Source organism: Emys orbicularis, chromosome 14 (assembly GCF_028017835.1).
Source record: "Emys orbicularis isolate rEmyOrb1 chromosome 14, rEmyOrb1.hap1, whole genome shotgun sequence".
Classification (NCBI taxonomy): domain Eukaryota; kingdom Metazoa; phylum Chordata; order Testudines; family Emydidae; genus Emys; species Emys orbicularis.
In genome coordinates this window covers 2644799-2663991 of record NC_088696.1, presented here as the reverse complement: position 1 = coordinate 2663991, position 19193 = coordinate 2644799, and the positions used below count along the sequence as shown (strand labels likewise).

Below are 19193 nucleotides of genomic sequence, written 5' to 3'. Positions count from 1 at the left end.
AGGAGCCACCTCCTCTCCCAGGTAAGGCCCCCTGCTCAGCCTGTTAGAGCGCCGTGCAGTCTGCCCAAAGGCTTGGCTTACCCTTGTGCTGACGGATTATCCCAAGAGCTTGTGGAAGTGCCTCTGCCCGGGAGGGGAGCTGTGGGATCTGCAGGAAAAGGTCTCCTCCTCCCCCAGGGAAGTGAAGGGTGCAGCTGTTTTCTGGGCCCTCTGCTGCTGCCTGGGCTCTGCATCCCCTCTCCCATCTCTCCTGGGCCTCGGGAGGCTGCGATGGGTTCGCTATGAGCCTGGCCCGTCAGGGCTCCCTGTGGTGGGAGGGAGCAGAGCAGGATGATGCCTGGCAGAGTGAGGAGTTCAGCAATGCGTGGGTGCGTTTGCTATCAGGGCGTCTCGTTCTCTGTCACGTGCTGCGCTCGTTCAGCCCGCTCCCTGCCTGACATGAGCAGGGCTTCCTTGCGCTGCAGGATTTTCCCGGGGCTGGTGCATTTACTGGCCACGTGTGCCAGGTTCCGAGCCGCGGCGAGATACAGGTGGCCTGAGAGAAAACCATCGTACGGGGTGGCCTGAGAGCTTCGGCTTCTGAGAAGCCTGGAGAAGTGGGGGCTGCAGGTGAAGACTGAGGAACTCTGGCAGAGCTGTGTGCGCAGAGCCCAGGTCTGGCAGCACTGACGCTGGGGAGCCAGGCCTGGGGCGAAGGGGCGTTGGCAGAGCGGCGCTGTGGAAAGTAGCCTAACTCCGCTGCTACTAGCCCCCATCCCTTGGGCCATCACTCTTCCAAATCCCCTGCAAGGCCCTGTGTGGCCCTCGGGGTATCGTGGGGCCTTGATACACCGTATCAGATGCATTTGCAGGGTATTTGCAGCATGAGGGGCAGGTGTCCCTGCACCCCAGTGTGCTGGGCTGTTCTCTCTCCAGATTCCCTCTTCGGGAGGCAGCCAGCAGGCCACGTGTCTCCTAGCCTGTCTCACACTCCTTTCTCCTTTTCCCGCTCGTTTATTGTCCAGGGTCCCAGCTGCCTGGGAGGGATCCCAGCTGTATGGCTCCGGCTACAGAGAGCAGACACCAGCCCCCCAGCACAAACTGCTTTGGAGGTAGATCCAGGTAAGGGCCCCTCACTGACGACACCTGTTGGTCCGTTGATGGGAGCAGGAGGGGCTGGGTCTTGGATTCTGTGCAGGAGGCTGAGAAGTGAGGCTCAGCAGGAGCTTACAAAGGAGACCATTCAGTGAGCTCACCAAAGAGCATGCAGGATGTGTGTGGAAGGGAGGGGCGGCCCTGGCAGGGCCAGCTGAGGGGCAGTGGGAGGAGAGCGCAGAGGTGCCCTGGCAGGGCCGGGTGGGGGAGCTGCCTGGCAGGGATGAGGCAGACAGGAGGTGGTCATGGGGAGTGGAGGCTAGGAGTCTGCCTGACTGGGATGGCTGCCTGGCAGGGGAGAAATGGGCTTATTGTAACCTGCCTCCGAGGAGGCTGTAGCCAGGAAGGAACCTGCCTCTGACACGCTGTGCAGATTCCTCCCCATGTACGCCCCCTCCCCTTGGTCCAGCCCGGGTCTGTTCGAGTGTTAGCCCTCTAGGTACCCGTTTGTCTTTCCTATGCGTGTACCGCACCCAGCACAATGGGGTCCCAGTGCCCTGCGGGCCTTGGGGCGCTTCCCCAGGAAATGCAGAAGGCTGCAGCTGAGGGCAGCTCGGTCTGGTTTACTCTTCCCCGGAGTTGGAAAAGGGCTCCAGCTGCGATCACGCGTGCTGGCAATGCCTCGCTGTCCTGCTCTGGCCTCGGCGCTCGGCTCCAGACAAATTATTTTGTTTTTACTGCCCAAGAAGTCGTTTTTTTTTCTTGCACTCCAGTGGCCGGGCCCTGCCAGGCGGCTGGGGGTGCTGAAGTGAAGTGGCTCTGCTCTCCTCTCACTCACACTGTGCCCGAGGCCAGTCTGGGGCATGTCGATGTGCTGGCACGTGTGCAGCTTTGGCAGAGGAGGACGCAGAGCAGTGAGGGCGCACTCTGCTGGCAGGCGGAGAGATGCTGTGGAAGGGGCCTGCTCCTTTGGTCCCCTCTAGCCGATCTGGTCAGACCCCCATAGGCAGCTGCCCGTGTCTGTCTCGGAGGCTGAGGGCAGCGTTTGGTTCCACACTGTAGGATGGAGGCCTCTTCGCACAGTCTAGAGATCCAGAGGGGGAGCATCAGCCCCTGAGCTCTGCTGAGAAGAAGCTGGCTGCATCCTTGTGCAATGTCTCCATTTCCCTGGCTCAGGATGGGCAGGAGGCTGCCCATGCTCAGCTCCTCCCCTGCTGGCCAGTGGGCACAGCTGCCAGGGGCAGGCCAAGGACCAGCTTGATGTTCTCTGGGCTCGTCTCATCTCTCCATTGCTTTGCTGTTAACGCTTGGGCCACTTACTAGCCCTTTATACCCCCAGATGATCCTCCAAGCCAGTCTGACCCCATGGGAACTACCCCAAGCTGCTGGCCAACCCACCGTCCCCCTGTTGCTCTCCCCCTCCTTCCAAACCCACTCCTGAGCAGTGTCTTCTCTTGGCAGCCCCTTCATCCCAGCCCGCTGTTCAGCCCAGCCACACCCCCTGCTGCAGTGTCACTCGATGGGGAAAGCGGCACCGGCTGAGCCCTCCCCTCAGCCGATAAGGTTTCCTTGTCTGGAGCAGCAGTAGTGGGCTCGGCTCAGCCATGCCGGTAGCCAGCTGCCAGTGTCCTGTATTGCTCGGCGTGGTCCAGTGCCATCAGCACTAGCCAACCCTGCATCTAGCTAAGACAGAATTGTAGGGAGGCAGAACATCGTTACCCAAGCTGGAACTTGGGCAGTAAATACCCCAGCTCTCACGAGGGATCTTTAATGAGCACAGCGGGCGAAGCCAGCAGCACAGCACCTCCCCACATCCTGCTGGCTGAATTGCTCACACTACTTCAGCACCTTTGGAGGTCTCCTGTCTACATGCTGGGCAGGCCACGCAGACACGAAGAGGAGAATCGTGTACAGGCAGCTAATGCAGGTTTGCAATTCAGCACTAGGCAGGCACATGCAGCCACCAGGCTCACTTCCCAGCTCTAGACTCGCCTTAAGGCAGCACTGCCCCCTACTAACCGGGATGGACCACCCACGCCAGGGTGCTAAACACGCAGCCAACCCAGGTCTGAGGCCTGGCCACCCAGAGTCAAGCCGCCTGCAGCCCTGACAGAAGAGCAGCAGTCTGAAGACCATGATCACCGCCTTAGCCTCCAGCCTTGTGTCCCTGGCTATGGAGCCCAGCCCCTAAAGCTTCCATTCCAGACAGGACTCTGGAATTGCTCCACCCTCATGGAAGGGGCAATGGCAGAGGTGTGAGCACCCTCCTCAGCACTCCTTGGAGCCCATGTGTACTCAGCACATGGAGAAGGACGAGAGGAGCCTGCCCTGAAGGAGCAAAGAGCCCAGCACCACCACAATTCCTTTCAGAAGCCCTGTGTTTCTATGCGCAGGATCTGCTGGTTCATGCGGACAGAGCAGCGCCACCCTAATGTCTCAGCTGCCCTGGGGGGAGGTGCTGGGATTCTCTTTTATGAAGAGACAGGCCTGTAAGCAGAACATCTGTAGGAGCTGCTGGACACCAGCCACCAGCTACAAATCTACATAGATGTTAAATCCAACCCCACGTCTCCCAGTAACCACAGCTCCAAAGCGAGCAGCTTCTCCCCACTTCATGCCGCTCCAGAAGGCCAGCACGTGGCCCCAAGCCAGGGAGAGGATGGCCCAGTGCCGCTGTAGGACACTTCCAAAGGAAACGAGCAGCTGCTTTCCCTCCTCCAGCCCTGGTCGCTTTGCCTCTCCTGCCCTCCCTGCATTTTCTGACGGGCTCCCACTCAGGCCGCACCCAGCCTGGGCAGTCTGCTTTCCGCCCGGCACGGGAGCCTGCTGCCGCTTGAATCAAGGCAGTGGGCTGGGGCTATCCAAGCTTCAGGAGCTGTTTGGAGGGAGCCCCTGCAGCCTGGGTTTGCATTGGTTTATCCAGTTACACACTGCTGGATTCAAAGGGAAATGCCAGGCTCCCTCCACACAAACATCACTCCAGCTGAGGGAAACTGCTCTGGCTGTCGCAGGCCAACCCCTGGCCTAGCTCTCTTTCGAGGGGAAAGAAACCGCTCTACAATGGGCCCAGAGAGGAGCAGGCCAGGTGGCCCTACAGCCACTGTTGTGCTGCCCCAGAGGGGAGCAGGAGAATGCCTTTGGGCCTCACAAGGAACCTCGCTGCCCACCCCGTGAGTGTAGAAAGAGCTCTTGGAGTCACGCGGGCAGTTCTCTGAACACACCTGCTCCGTGTGCAGTGCCAGTCAAAAACCGAACAGAATGGTACGAACCATTGGGAAAGAGATAGATAATGAGGCAGAAAATATTGTAATGCCACTATATAAATCTCTGGTACGCCCACAACTTGAATAGTACGTGCAGCTCTGGTCGCTCCATCTAAAAAACGTATCTTCGAATTGGAAAAAGTACAGAGAAGGGCAACAGAAATGAATAGGGTTATGAGAGAGGTCTATAAAATTATGACTGGTGTGGAGAAAGTGAATGGGGAAGTATTATTTACCCCTTACCATGACACATGAACCAGAGATCATCCAATAAATTAACAGGCAGTAGGTTTAAAACAAACAAAAGGAAATACGTCTTCACACAGTGCATAGACAACCTGTGGAACTCATTGCCAGGGGATGTTGTGAAGGACAAAACTATAATGGGGTTCAAAAAGGAATTAGCTACGTTCATGGAGGATAGGTCCATCAATGGCTATTACCCCAGATGGTCAGGGACATAACCCCATGCTCTGGGTATCTCTAAACCTCTGACTGTCAGATGCTGGGATTGACTGACTGGACGGATCACTTGATGATTCCCTGTTCTGTTCGTTCTCTCTGAAGCACCTGGCACTGGTCACTGTCAGAAGACAGGCTACTGGGCTAGATGGACCACTGGTCTGACCCAGTCTGGCCAGGAGCTGGCTGGACCCACAGGGAGCTGCTGAAAAGCGCGGGGATCTGAAATATCCCGATAGCCCCCACGGATTTAGAGTGGGCCCCTGTGTGGGATTCACAGGGAGATGAGCTGCGAGAGGCAGGAGACCCCAGAAAGGGGCAGAAGGGCAGTGCTAGAGCTGTGGGGCTGCGATGGAGCTGAGAGCAGCTCTGCTGGAGCTTGTCCACCCAGCTCAGGTACTGGGAGCTCTCAGCCTTGCATAGATCTGACTGTTGCTGGCCAAACCTGACACCCTGATCACTGGGCTTTGCCCTGGGGCAAGTGGGGGGAGAGACTCTTATCAACAAAGTAGGACGGGCGGAAATGGCAAGGGTGCCACGTAGCCTCCTGTGGGAGAGCCGGCTGTACCCGCCCCGGCTGGTGCTGGAAGGCTGACTGCTCCCGTCTGGGCAAGGAGACCATTTGCGTCTGTCTGGTGTCCATGCTGCCACGCTGCTGAGATGTCAGGGGCTTGGCCTCCCTGGGAGCCTGAGCCAGATTCTTGAGTGCAAACCGCTTCACACAAGCCAGCGTTTTTCAAACCTGCTGAGCCTGGATGTCCAGAGATGTGCCGACAGCCCCTGTTTGCAGCCTTTGAGAAAAGCACTCACGTGAGCACAGGCGAGCTGCCCGGAGAGTCAGTGGCCCAGGGCACCAGGCCCCGGGGTTCACCAGTGCTCCAGAACAGCCTCCCTCGGGCTAGGGAGAACAAACGTGAACCTCCAGCTCAGTGTTTTTCAACCACTGTTCCGCGGCACACTAGTGTGCCGCGAGATGTTGCCTGGTGTGCCGTGGGAAAAAAATATTAAACCATGCTTGAATGTCGGAACTGGTTACTAAAATTTTTGAATCCCACCACTGATGTTAAGGACTATAAATAGCTCAGAATATCAGCTTTGTGTTCAGCCAAACAGGCCCAGGTTGCGCACTGAATAAAGTATTTTATAATTTTTCATATTTCTGTTTACTTACTATTTCATAATAAAGTAATTATAAAATACTTTCTTTGTGTTTATTTGATTCCTATTCAAAAGAATTACTTTATATATAGTCAATATAGGCACAGAGTTAAATTTTTTAACATTTTCTAATGGTGGTGTGCCTCGTGATTTGTTTCATGAAACAAGTGTGCCTTTGCCCAAAAAAAGGTTGAAAAACACTGCTCCAGCTTGGCCACTCGCTCCACTCCAACAGCTAGGACACAGGGCCTGATCCTGGGCAGAGAACTGTCGGCTCCAGCCACACCAGGTAAAGCATCCGCTCTGCAATGGTGAATGCGCCAGCGCCCCGACTTCACCCAGCAGCCCGGGAGTGACTTCTGGGCTGTTCTGATTTCTCTCCCCACTTTTTGTTCAGTATTGCGGCCTGCTGCGTTCCGCCTCGGAGGGGCTGCCTTGATTCCCGTGTGCATGTGAGAGCAGGGTGGGAGTCCGCAGTGGGAAAGGCTCTGTTTACTTGTCAAGTGGGCTGGAGACCTCCCTTAAAGACAGGATGGGAATAAAAGGGTTAGTCTTTGCTCCTCAACAATTTCTGCCCTGTCTTCTCAAGGGAAACTGCTTGGTCAGGGCTTCCTTTTCTTCCCCAGCACAAATGGTGTCCTGGGATTTGCTGGTAAACTTGGGGATAGGGTGTGAAATTCCACAGTGAACTGTGTGAAGAGAGAATAAAGAGCCAGTCATTTGCGCTGGCTCGGAAAGCTGGTGTCCTGGGTGTGGGGGAGCTGCTGCAAGCCTGGTGCCCTGTGAGCGAGGGCCTGAGGTGGGGGTGGGGGAGCCGGTAGCTGTTACTGCTCGGTGTGTTGTGGGGCAGGAGGCTGCAGATTGCCAGACGGTACGTGACTTAATCTGGTCGTGGACATGTCACTCGCGTCACGAGTTCTGGTGCTCCCAAGGGCTTCTCCAAGCTAGGCTCAGGTTTTGCTATACCTGCTTTATGAGGGCTGACGTCTTGTCCTCTGATTAGTGATGGGCAAGAATCTTCTTGTGAGGCCAGTCATTGCTCAGGTAATTTAGAGTCCAAGCCACTGGGTCACTTGCCCTAAAACGTTGTCTAGCCTTCCTTGCGCTGAATTCTACACAGCGCTGTACGTGGCCCCAGCACCTTACAGAGCACAGGACTTCACAGTGGGATATGGTAGCAGAAATGCCCAGCAGAGCCTTGAGCTCGCGGCTGCGGTCCCGGAGCAGGGGGGCGATAGGCTGTGGGCAGCAGCAGCTGGGTAGAGCATTCAAGGCTTAGCATCTCCCGTTCAGACAGACAGCGATGACTGGAGGGAGCTGTGAGACGAGCACTGAGGATGGTCAGGGGCTGGGGGAGAGAGGTGTGGAAGGTGTGCGTGGTTCTGCAGTGGGGGGATCAGGAGAAGTTGGGTGGAGATGAGGTGAGTATCAGGAAGGCTTGCTGCGTGTGAGCTCTGCAAGGCTGTGGAAGGGTCTCCAAAGCGCGGGCTGGGAGCCCCATCAGGGGACACTAGCAAATCTAGGGAAAAGGCCAGCCTAACGAACCCTAGAGTCTCCTCCAGATCCTGCCATTGCACAACCTCATGTGGCTTCTGGGCTGAGCGCGTGCAGAGGGACAGCCTCACATCAGCAGGCTGGCCCAGCAGCACAGATCCCGCTTGCGAGCAGCGCTCTCCTGCGGCCCCGGCTGGGCTGGGAGCAATTCTGCAAGCTGTGAAACCTTCCGTGGCCAGGACATTTTGCCTTCGTTTGTTCCAAGTGGACCCAACAGCTGAGACTTGGGCTAACCTGAGAGCCGGGGGTTTAGAGCAGTTTGCAAAGGGCTGCGGAGGCGCGTTCCGGGCACGGCCACTTGGGAGGACGAGTGGCAAGGCAAATAGCAGCCTTGTCTACACCACCAGCTGGCTGCCCCCTGCTAGCTCTCGTGGGAGCCCTCGGGTGGGCAGCAGTCCAGCTCCAGCTGCCATCCTCAGCGCCATGCTGATTAAGCTGGCTCTGAGCAGATACAATGAACGTGGTGCTGGAGCCAGGGAACAGGCAGTGCGCGGGCTCCCCATAGCGCCAATCCCAGGGCAGGGGAATCCCGGTATTGGGGAGCGGGAGAAGGGGGCTGTAGAAAGCTAGTGTGGAGGAGGTTGGTGTGTTTGCAGCCCTGCTGCTCCATCCATGCATGCTCTGCCCGACGCCGCCCTGAGCGTGAGGGTCCGTGCGAGGGAGGCTGGAGAGCCTGTGCACGTGGCATCCTTTCCCAGCCCTCTCAGGATGGGGGAGGGGGTTTCCCTTCTCCTCACTTCATGATGCTGCTATGGGCAATGTGCTTCGCTCTGCCCTGCAAACAGGAGGCCTCTGCCTCTGTCACCACCTCCTCCCTGTTTTCACGGAGCCCAGAGGAATTTCTCAGCTGTGCGTTTCAGGTAGTGACTAACGACTCTGGGTTCTCCAGAGCTGCCCGGGCACCAGGTCACTCGAGCTGTCCTGGCATAGTGTGCCTCATGCCCGGCCGGAGCAGTTCCTCCGGGGCACACTCTGCCCTTCTGTCTCCCGTTCAGCTGCACCCTCTTTCCACAGGCGTGTCTCCTGTGTCGGGCTTTGTGTCACCCTGCAGTCCCTGGGCTGGGGCCATGGGGTCGTGACCACATTCGGGGCGGGAGGGGATGAAATGACAATGTGCTTGGAGGAGATGGCACCCGCTGAGTGGGTTTAACAGAGGGGCCTAGACACAAGCTTAGGGACTGAGTCCTTACTTCTCTGGGCCTGCCCCTGCCCTTGCAGAGCGGGCGAAGGCCGGGGCTCTGTCTGGGGGCTGGCAGTGTCTGTTCTGGCTGTCCGCTGCCCCTGCTCTCTCCTGAGCTCCAGTCCAGGAGCAGTCCGACGGGCAGAGCGGGACGTGGGGGAGTGACTTGGGTTTGCACAGAAGGGGGCGAGAGCCTGCCGCAACTCCCCATGCGACAGGGTGTCTGAACGCGTTCCTGACTCAGCCCGGCTTTGGCCTCTCCTCCCCCGGGTACTGGCAAGGCTCCGAGAGTCCATTCCCATCGAGCTCTGCCTTGCTTTTTCCTGCTCCTATTTTAAGTGTTGGTTCCCAGCTGCATCTCCACCACGTGGACGCACTCTGTTTGTTTCCAGGCCTCTATTAAAAGACCGTGCCCATGTGGGAACGCTCGTAGGAGGGCTGGGCTGGCAGGCTGGCTAATTCGGGCCTGGTAACCCCGTGTGGCCTGCTGGCAGCCTGGAAACATCCTGTTTTGGTTTCTAAAATCTCTCTGGGCTGCTTCTAGCTCGTCTGTATTGAGAAGGGCCCAGCATGCACCTGAGGCTGCCTGCTCCAATGCGTCCAGCCTGGGCGGGGAGCGCCACCTCCTCCCTTCCCCCAGCTGGGCTCTCACCACAGGCTTCGCCCTTAGCTCTGGGTAGGACATGTCCCTTGTCCTCGCTGCCACCTGGCTTCAGAAGGGAAGCTCCTTTCCAAGAGACTGCGGGGAGAGGCGTTGACTCCCCTGGAGGAAGCAGGGAGAATGTTCCTCTTGGGGCCAGAGATGTCCCCGCAGTGCATTGAGTGCAGTGGGTTTGGTCCTTCGCCCTTTACAACTGGCCCTCGCTCCATCAGAGCCCAGGCCCTGAGCTCAGGCCTTGCCTAGACCAGGGTTTGGACTTGAACGGTTTAACAGGTGTTAAAGGAACACTGCCTTGTCTACATGGTAGCTCATGCCTTCCAAACACTAATCTAGATCAGGTCTCAGTTTCCTGTGTTGGGTGAGCCATCCCGGCAGCCCCCTTGGAGGTGGGCAGCTGGGGAGGCAGATTTCTCGGGGCACAAGGGGTCAGAGCATTCCCCCCACAGCAAGGGTGCCCAGATCCCTGTCTTGCCCGTCAGCAGGGAAGGGGAGTTCCTTCTCCACCCACAGGAGAATTCTCTCCTGAATCCTGCCATGCTGGAGAGAGGCCCCAACCCAGCCTGGGTTCAGGGGGAGCTTTTTTGGGGGAGGGGAGTTGTAATGAGAATTGTGGCCAGAGCCAAGGCTTTCTCTCCAGGGCTGCCCCATGGGAGGAATCGTGACTGGTCAGAAACGGGCCCAGCTGCTCCTGCTCGCGTTCCGACCCATCCGTCTGCTGGACGGAGCCGGCTGCTCTTATCACTGGCTGATTTCTCTGTAGCAATCAGTTTCTGCTATTGCCTACGTTCCTCCCCCCCATCCCCCCCACCCCCCGTCCCAGGGTCACGCTCAGCTGCTCCCCGCGGGGAGCAAGAACTGAGCGACTGGAAGCAATTGTGGGCTTGTCAGCGCTCGTGTGGGGCCCGATTGATGTGGCCCTGTGGCTGCCAAGCTGCCTTTTCCTCCCCGACCCCAGCTCTGTGCAGAGTCCTGAGCTGCCAGGACAGCGGGAGGGTTTTGCCCTTTTAAGGTGATAGCTTGTCTGGACTCTTTCCTCTCGGTGCTCCCCACCCTCCCTGCGGAAGGGGCTGCTTCAGCAGGGCTCATTTGGGAGCTGTGCACTGCCCTGTGGTCCTGAGATGCCCGAGCCAGGTGGGGGAGAGTCTGGCTGCTCTGCCCATCCCCGTCCGGGAGGTCGGGACAGGGAGCTGTTCTCTGCCTGAGGGGTTCTCCCTGCCCTCATTTGCAGAGCTAGTGTAAAAAGCCCGCTTGGAACATCTTCTGAATGCCAGGTTATTTCCACGAGTCAGTGATTCCCGTTGCTCCCCCCAGCCTTAAACAGATGTGCCTTCTGCGGCCACCAGAGCCTTCCAGGCAGCTCCTTGCCCCGGAAAGAGGACTCTGTTTCTTGGTGGCTGCTATCCAACTCCCCTACCAGCAGGCCCTGAGCTCTGCCCCACCCTGCTCCGACATGGGCTTCAGCCAGCAAGGGTGAAGCAGGTCCTTTTCCTGAGGGTCTCAGTGCTCTTCTGGGGCACAGAGCGGTGAAGGCACCCTGCACCTAGAACTGGGGGCCCAGTTTGTCACCAGTTGCCAGCAGAGCTGGCTTGAAACTCGGATTGTGTCAGTGCCGCCCAGGGTTAAAGCTTGCTTAGGAAACGTGGCAGCTGCCAGTGTTTTGCTCCTGCTGGAGGCCGCAGCTGGCACATGGGTCTCTCCCCCCGTAGCCAGGTCAGTACAGACCGGATCCCCTAATCATGTTTGTGTAACTGCTTTGGCCGGTTCCCCTTCCTCCCAGCTCTGTGTGGCCAGAGAGCCCAGGGTACATTGCTCTGCATCCTGCTGCTGCTCCATGTACATTGATTAGTGTTACATTTCTACTATGGTAGCACCCAAAGACCCCCTGGGTCCTGGCCACTCGGCATTGTGTGCCCTGGCCACTATCCTGCTGAGGGCCGTGCTCAGAATGCAGTGACACCGAGGGGGTTGGGCAGCATAGCGGATGTGATGGCAGCAGAGCTACACTGTAGACCCAAAGTGAACCAGGAACTGGACGTGTGTGTGCCTGTGACAAGATCCCTGTTGCAAGCTGTAGTGTAGACAGGACTTGCCCGAGGTCACACAGCAAGCCAGGAGTGGAGACAGTAATAGGACCTGCGAGTCCTGACTCCAGTCCCTTGCTCACCCGGGAGCCTGGGCAGAGTTGGAGACAGATCTGTGGCTTTGCGGCACACTCATTTCTTGAGCCCATGCCTCCCTCTTGGCTGGCCAGCAGAGGCATTGTTCCACTGAGAGACTGGCTTCCTCCTTAGCTTTGGTGCCCTGTCCACGCGATGGTCTGACCTTCAGCCCCTGTGCCACTGTCCTGCTCTCAGGCAAGGGGTGTGCCTAGATTCAAGGGCAGCTAGTCTGCCCTGCTCTGTCGACAGGCCTCTTCTCCAGCCTTTTCTCCTGAACTCCAGCTCTGCACCTCCCTGAAACGAAGCTGCCAATGCATGTTAACGCATGAGATGGGGAGTGTTGGCTAGAAGGCCGAGGTTGATGGCTTAGGTGTGTCACAGCCCACCGCTGAGGAGGGGGGTGATCCCGTGAGCTGTGGAAGGGGCAGGCTGTATGTAAGTATTCCCAAGGCTCTGGCTCCTGCAGCGCAGTGCATCCCAGCCCTCCTGGTGTGCACGGCCTCTTTGCTTGTGCATGAGATTTTAACCCCTTGATTTGTGCGGAATGAAGACGACCGGCTGTTCTGCAGGGGTCTGTGCTGAGAGCAGAGGGAAGGACTCTGTGCCGGGGAGTTGACCAGCCATGTGTAAGAGCCCCCCATTTCCTCCAGTCGATGTTAATGCTGGTGCTCACTTGAGGTTGAGGGCCAGGGGCTGCAAATAGCCTCTGGGTAGACATGGATCAGCCTGATAATTAACTGTGCCAAGTGTAATGGGTTTTATGAAAGTTATGGAATGAGATAATTAGCATATGCCCCTAACTTGATCTTAAATGAGTGGTTTTACGGTGAGTGAAACGTCAGCTGGCAGCGCTGGAGAACGAAGCCCGGCGTGTATGTAGAGAGCCGCAGCACGGCAAGCTTCACGTGCGCACTGCCCTGCAGCATGGCCCATCCCGGGGGGCGGCCGCTCGCAGTAACAAGGCAGTGCCGTCTCAGGGCCTGAGACCCACCAAACTCCTCTTACAGAGGGGCCCCAAACATCCTGTAGATGGGAACAGCTTTTCATCCCAGCTGAGCTGACCTGAGCTCATGCAAATCCAGAGTCTGTCTGTAGGAAACACTGCAAAACCTTCCTCTTGCAAACCCCTTTCCACCCTCTCAGCACTGCCCCTTCACCCCAACAACCGCAGGGGCCGTGGATGAAATCTAAAATCCCTCCCCCAAGCAGAACTTTCCCCCAGAGTGGCGATGTGCCCAAGAGCTCAGGGAGGCTGGTTGCGGGTGCTCAGATTCCAGTGGTGGGCAGCAGCACAATCCCAGCAGTATAAAACGGGCGGAGAGCTGGGCTGGGTTCAGGATGAAGACTGAGAGGTGAGAGCTCTGTAAGCCACAACAATGCCCTGAGGCGCCTAATGCCCCAGCAAGTGTGAAAATCGGAGGGGGTCCGATATAAATAGGCACATTAAAAACCAGTGTAGTTAGAAGAATGTTAAGGTTGCAAAGTCCAGCCCTCAACAGTTAGGAAAAGCCAGAATGAAGATTCCCAGTGCTACCTTAACACTCCCTCGCATACATATATGTTAGGATAGTCTTGAACTCCATAGTCACACATTAGACTCCTAGAAACGTGGGACTTGGAAGGACCTCGAGAGGTTTTCTAGCCCCTTGCGCTGAGGCAGGGCGAAGTATTATCTAGACCATGCCTGGCTCGTGTTTGTCTAACCTGCTCTTAAACATCTGATTCTGCAGCCTCCCTAGGTAATTTGTCCCAGTGCTTAACCACCCTGACAGGAAGTTTTTCCTGATGTCCAACCTGAATCTCCCTTGCTGCAATGTAAGCCCATTGCTTCTTGTCCTGTCCTCAGCGGTTCAGGAGAACAATTTATCACCCTCCTCTTTATAACACCCTTTTATGTATTTGAAGATTGTTAGCATGCGCCCTCCCCTCCCCCCCCCCCCCCCCCCCCGCGCCAGTCTCTCCTTCTCCAGACTAAACAAACGCAGTTTCAGTCTTTCCCTGTCGGTCGTTGTTTTCCCTGTATCAGCTGTCAGCAGGGTTTCAGATCCATAGCACAGACCTCTCTGCGTGGCTGGTGCAGCCTGAGAGAGGGGTAGTGGGCGGATGGGCAGCAGCGGCCTCTCATCCCTGTTCAGATCCTGCCCTATTCCCTTCCCCATTCAGTCACCCCAGCCTCTGGCTCCCCCATCCCTCCTGGGGCAGACTCTGTGCTGGCTGAGTGCCTGAAGCCAGGTATCGCCACACCTCCAGCAGCTGCTGCAGGAGGAACTGCATCTCCTGCCCACAGCTCAGCCAAATGCATGACCTGCAGGCAGGTGTCACAGGGGTGTGTGTGTGTGTGTGTGGTGTGAGAGAGACAGACATGAGATGTGACGCTGGGGGAGGGGCCTTTAGACGTGAGTGGGCTTACGCCCGCCCGCTTCCCGGAAATTCAATATGGCCAACAACTCCTGTCTGAGACCAGCCTTCCAGTACCCCGGCGCCCAGCCAGCCTGTCCCCTCCTGCATGGGGAGTGGTTGGCACTGCGAGTCCAGTCCTGCAGTGTCCCGTTGACCTTCCCTACTCACCTGTGGCCGGTGTGCAGTGCTAGGGTTCTCCTGAATCGCTCGGCTCAGCGCTCCTGTGAGACATGCCATGTTTTCTTAGGCTGCAAGTGCTGGAGGCTGGAGTCCTCGAGTGGGAGGCTGCTCAGTGAGTGAAGTTGGCTGGCCGTGCCTACACACTCTTTGGGAATGGGAGCGTCTCAGGCATAGCAGGGGGAATTGTGCCCACAGGGACAGGTGGACAACTGAGCCTGGGGAGTCGCTGCATGACTGGGGAGAGGTGAGATTGGCTCTAAAAATGTCACCACCGCTGGTAGGGAGAGTCCTGTGTCTAGATCTGGCTTGGGGACCAGGACCCCAAGATCTAGACACATCTAGATCCGAATTCAGGAACAGTAGGACTCTCTAGCACCAAATAACCAAGTGTCTCTCAGAAGAGACTTGGATTATTCATTAATACGCCCATTAGTGCAAGGTGAGCAGAGGCGTGTGGAACTGAGACCTCTGAGCCCCTAATGCCCCGCACCAAAGCCCCCACGCTGTTTCTCCTGGACTCCCCGTTGCTGGGACTTGGGCACTAGTGGCCGAGATGTGTCTGGAACCAGCGTGCCTGCCTGCCTCTGAGCTGGGTGTTCTGGGGAGAGGGTGTTCAAAGTTAGGGAGGTGCTCTGGGGAGCACAGGTGCGTGGGACTCACTGGGAAGGCTGGCAGGGTGCACCTGGAGGGAGGGTAGCTTGTGTCCTTCAGCACAGTTCCGGGCAAAAGGAACTGAGGAGTTTCCTTCTGAGGCCAGCCTAGTCTCTGACCTGGTGTGTGTTGTTATCCCGCAGGGGACACAGACATTCAGCTGGAGCGGCCAGACAGAACGCAGGGAATGGAGACCAAAGTCCCAGCACCAGGGTTCGCCACCGCCAGCAAGTCAAGAGTCCGAGCACAGCAAATGGCACAGGTGAAGCACAGTACTGGATGGGGTGATGCTTGGCTTTTCAGGTAGTGGCTGTATGGCAGGCAGCGTTCAGGGCCTCAGCTAGTGGAGGAAGATGACAACCGGCTGTACGGATGCTTGTTGAACCAAAGCTATATCCCGGTAACACACAGCGTAGCCCACGCCTGCCCTGGAATTTCATGAAAACATTGTGGAGTGTGGCCAAAGACTGCTGGTCCCAGCGTGCAGTGCTCTATCTTGATCCAACCAGACAGCCCACGGTATGTGCTGGGACTTGTGCTCTCCCCGCACTGCCATATTTAAGGAGAGAGAAGTTCCATTCTGGGCCAGGTAGGAGCAGCCTTTGGGTTCCTTGTGAGTTGCCATTGTGGCCCCGTGACTGAGTAACTGGAGCAGCTCTGCCATAGATTCCAAGCTCAGAAGGGACCATTGTGATCCTCTAGTCTGACCTCTAGTATAGCCCAGGCCAGAGAACGGCCCCCAAATGACTTCTAGAGCAGAGCTTTTAGAAAAACAGCCAATCTCCATTTAAAAACTCTCCGTGATGGGGAGTCCACCATGACTTTTGGTAATTTGTTCCAACAGTTAATTACTTGCACTGTTAAAAATGTACACCTTATTTCCAATCTGGATTTGTCTAGCTTCAACTTCCAGCCATCGGATTATGTTAGACCTTTCTCTGGTAGATCGAAGAGACCACTATTAAATATTTTTTCCCCATGTAGATACTTGTGGACTGTGATCAAGTCACTCCTTGCATTTCTCTTTGTTAAGCTAAATAGACTGAGCTCTTTGAGTCTGTCACTACAAGGCATGTGTTCTAATCCTTTAATCATTCTTGTGGCTCTTCTCTGAACCCTCTCCAATTTATCAAAATTCTTTTTGAATTGTGGGCACTAGAAATGGACACAGTACTCCAGCAGCAGTCACACCAGTGCCAAATATAGAAGTAAAATAACCTCTCTCCTTGTACTAGAGATTCCTTTGCTTAAGCATTCCAGGATCGCATTAGCTGAACATGAACTCCCAGTGTGACACTGTGGTCAAAACAGCTGATTGTCCACGATGACCCCCAAAGCTTTTTCAGAGTCACTGGTTCCCAGGATAGAGTCACCCATTCTGTAAATACGGCTGACATTTTTTTGTTCCTAGATGTATATACACCTCTACCCCGATATAACGCTGTCCTCGGGAGCCAAAAATCTTACCGCGTTATAGGTGAAACCGTGTTATATCGAACTTGCTTTGATCCGCTGGAGTGCGCAGCCTCTCCTCCCCCCCCCTCCCTCCACGGAGCACTGCTTTACCGCGTTATATCCTAATTCGTGTTCTAGCGGGTCGTGTTATATCGGGGTAGAGGTGTATTTACATTTAATTGTATAAAAACCCATATTGTTTGATTGCGCCTAGTTTACCAAGTGATCTAGATCACTGTCAGTGACTTCTCTTCATTATTTATCATTGCTCCAATTTTTGCATCATCTGCAACTTTATCATTGGTGATCTTACGTTTTCTTCCAGGTCATTGATAAAACTATTAAATAACCTAGGGCCAAGAACCGATTCCCACTGTGGACACACCCATTTAATTATGATTCCCCATTAACAGTAACATTTTGAGACTTATCAGTTAGCCAGTTTTTAATCCGCGTAACGTGTGCCATGTTAATTTTATATAGTTCTAGCTTTTTAATGAAAACATTGTGCAACGCCACATCAAATTCCTTGCAGAAATCTAAATCTATTACGTCAACACTGCTACCTTTTATCAACCAAATTTGTAATGTCAAACTAAGTTAATTTTTTTATGACAGATCTATTTGCCACAAACCCATGTTGATTTGCATTAATTACATTATCCTCCTTTAGTTTAGTATTAATCAAGTCCTGTATCAGTGGCTCCATTATCTTGCCCAGGGTTGATGTCAGGCAGAAAGGCCTATAATTACCTTGGCACAATATTAGCTGTCTTCTGGAAGAACTTTCCCAGTGCTCCAAGACTTACTGAAAACCAGCATTAATGGTTCAGTGATCACCTCATCCAGCTCTTTTAAAACTCTTGGATGCAAGTTATCTGGACCTGCCGATTTAAAAATGTCTGACTTTAGTAGCTTCTGTTTAACATCCACCAGACATGGGAGTGGAATGGAAAGAGTGTTACCACCACTATCATCTGTTTCCCCCCCACAATTATGGAACAGCAATACTGTGACATACCAGGGTACAGGCCAGACCAGTATGGGGCTGTGTGACACCTGCCCTGCAACCTTGGGTGCCTTACAATGCCTTACTGAAGTAGCTCCCACCTGGGCCACTCACAAACAGCCTTCCAGCATGCAAGCCACACCGTGAGTGTCTGTCTGTAACAGCAGCCTGCCAGCCACACTTGGCTTACACTGTAGCTCTCACTGGGTTTGGGTGACCCCAGCACAACCCCAGTCTCAGATTTCCCCCAAGAAATGTATGTCCTGTACTGGCCAGCCCTCTCCTGGCCAGTACAAATATTTTGTCTGTTGTTCCTTTAATGGGATAATATGCCAGTGTATTATCTTAAGTAGTTATTCAGACACTTCAGTTCAAACACGCTGGATTAGATAAAACAGTAAAACAAGTTTATTAACTGCAAAGAGAGAGCTTTTAAGCGAGTACAAGTAATGAGGCATAAAAATCAGAAATGGTTACTAGAAAAATGAAGATTAAAGGCTTACTAATGCCTAACTTAACAAACTACATGAGATTCAAAGCAAAGTTTCTCACCACATGCTCCAGCAGTTTATTGATGAAACTCTGAGGTCAGGACCCCTCCCCCAGAGTCTAACATCTGCTTCCTTTATCTCTTTAGGTGCAGTCAAAGCAATAGGCAGCGGGGGGCTTCAGGTGTTTGTCCCTCCTTTTTATAGTTTGTCCCCATCTTGAAAATCATTTCCCGCTGGGCACAAGGAGACAGAGTCTATGTGGAAGAATGTTCCCTGCCAGCTTTCTTTGCTTCCTTTCCTGCTTGATGACTCTGTTTACTGCTTAGATGCAAATTAAGCAGCACACATATTCCTTTGCTTAGGACAGACCTGTTTGCCAGCTTCTCTTTGGGCGGGGCTGTGGGGTTTGGAACATGTGGTAATAACACCATACAGGGGCGTCATAACTTCACACACTGTTGCCACACACATTTTACCAGGACAATACTGCCCAGAATATTAAAAAATGATACCTTACAAGTGTATACAGAGATTATTACAATAGTGTCTAGGGTATGAATACAGGAATGTATTCTGTCTCACATACTTACTGAACACACTGCCTTTTCTGCATTATTACTGATAATGTTACCGTTTCCATTTAGTAATGGACCAATACCATTGTCAGGGGTCTTTTTGTTCCTAATATATTTTAAAAACTCATTGTCCTTAACTCTGCTGGCCATAGATTTCTATTTGTGTTCCTTGGCTTCCCATATCAATTTTCTACAATTCCGAGCTTCTTATTTATATTCATTGCTATCAATTTCCCCTTTCTTTTGTGTGTGTGTGTGTGTGTGTGTAAATTAATAAAAACGTAAAGTTTAAGGCCAGAAGGGAACATTAGATCACCTAATCTGACTCCAGTATATTGCAGGCCATAAAATTCTCTATTACCCCTTACTGAGCCCAGAAACTTGTGTTTGACAAAAGTATTTCCTAGATTTGAAGCCATCGAAAGAGGTCTTCCTTTGGGAGTTTGTTCCAGTGGTTAATCACCCTCACCCTTTTTTTAAATAAAAATGTGCCTTATTTCTGTTTGAATTTGTCTGGCTTTGGCTTTCAGACATTGTTCTGCTTTTCCCTGTTAGATTAAAGAGCTCTTGAGTACTTGGTATTTTCTCCTTACACTCTGTAATCAAGTTAGATTGTGCTCTTTAAGTCTCTCACTGTAAGGTGGTTGTTTTTTTTACCAGCCCTCAAATGTTTTTGTGGCTTTTTTTCTGCACCCTTTCCAAATTTTCCGTATCCTTTTTAAAACATGGACATCACGCAATATTCCAGTATCAGTTTCACCAATGCCATGTACAAAGGTAAAATTCCCACCCTACTCCCCTTTCCATACATCTAAGAATTGCATTCGCCCTTTTTGTCAGAGCATCGCACAGGAAATTCATGTGGAGTTGCTTGTCCATTATGACCTCACAATCCTTTTCAACATCACTGCTTTCCTTGTT

At 54.1% G+C, this 19193-nt stretch overlaps 1 protein-coding gene across 1 annotated transcript in view; it reads left to right on the top strand.

Annotated features, from left to right (window-relative positions):
- WWP2 (WW domain containing E3 ubiquitin protein ligase 2) overlaps nucleotides 1-19193 on the top strand; it is an 88449-nt gene that overhangs the window by 20888 nt on the left and 48368 nt on the right. Inside the window, exons 6-7 of the mRNA XM_065416328.1 lie at nucleotides 1005-1101; nucleotides 14886-15004. Of these exons, the coding sequence (XP_065272400.1) occupies nucleotides 1005-1101; nucleotides 14886-15004 (216 nt within the window). The remainder of the gene's footprint in view (nucleotides 1-1004; nucleotides 1102-14885; nucleotides 15005-19193) is intronic.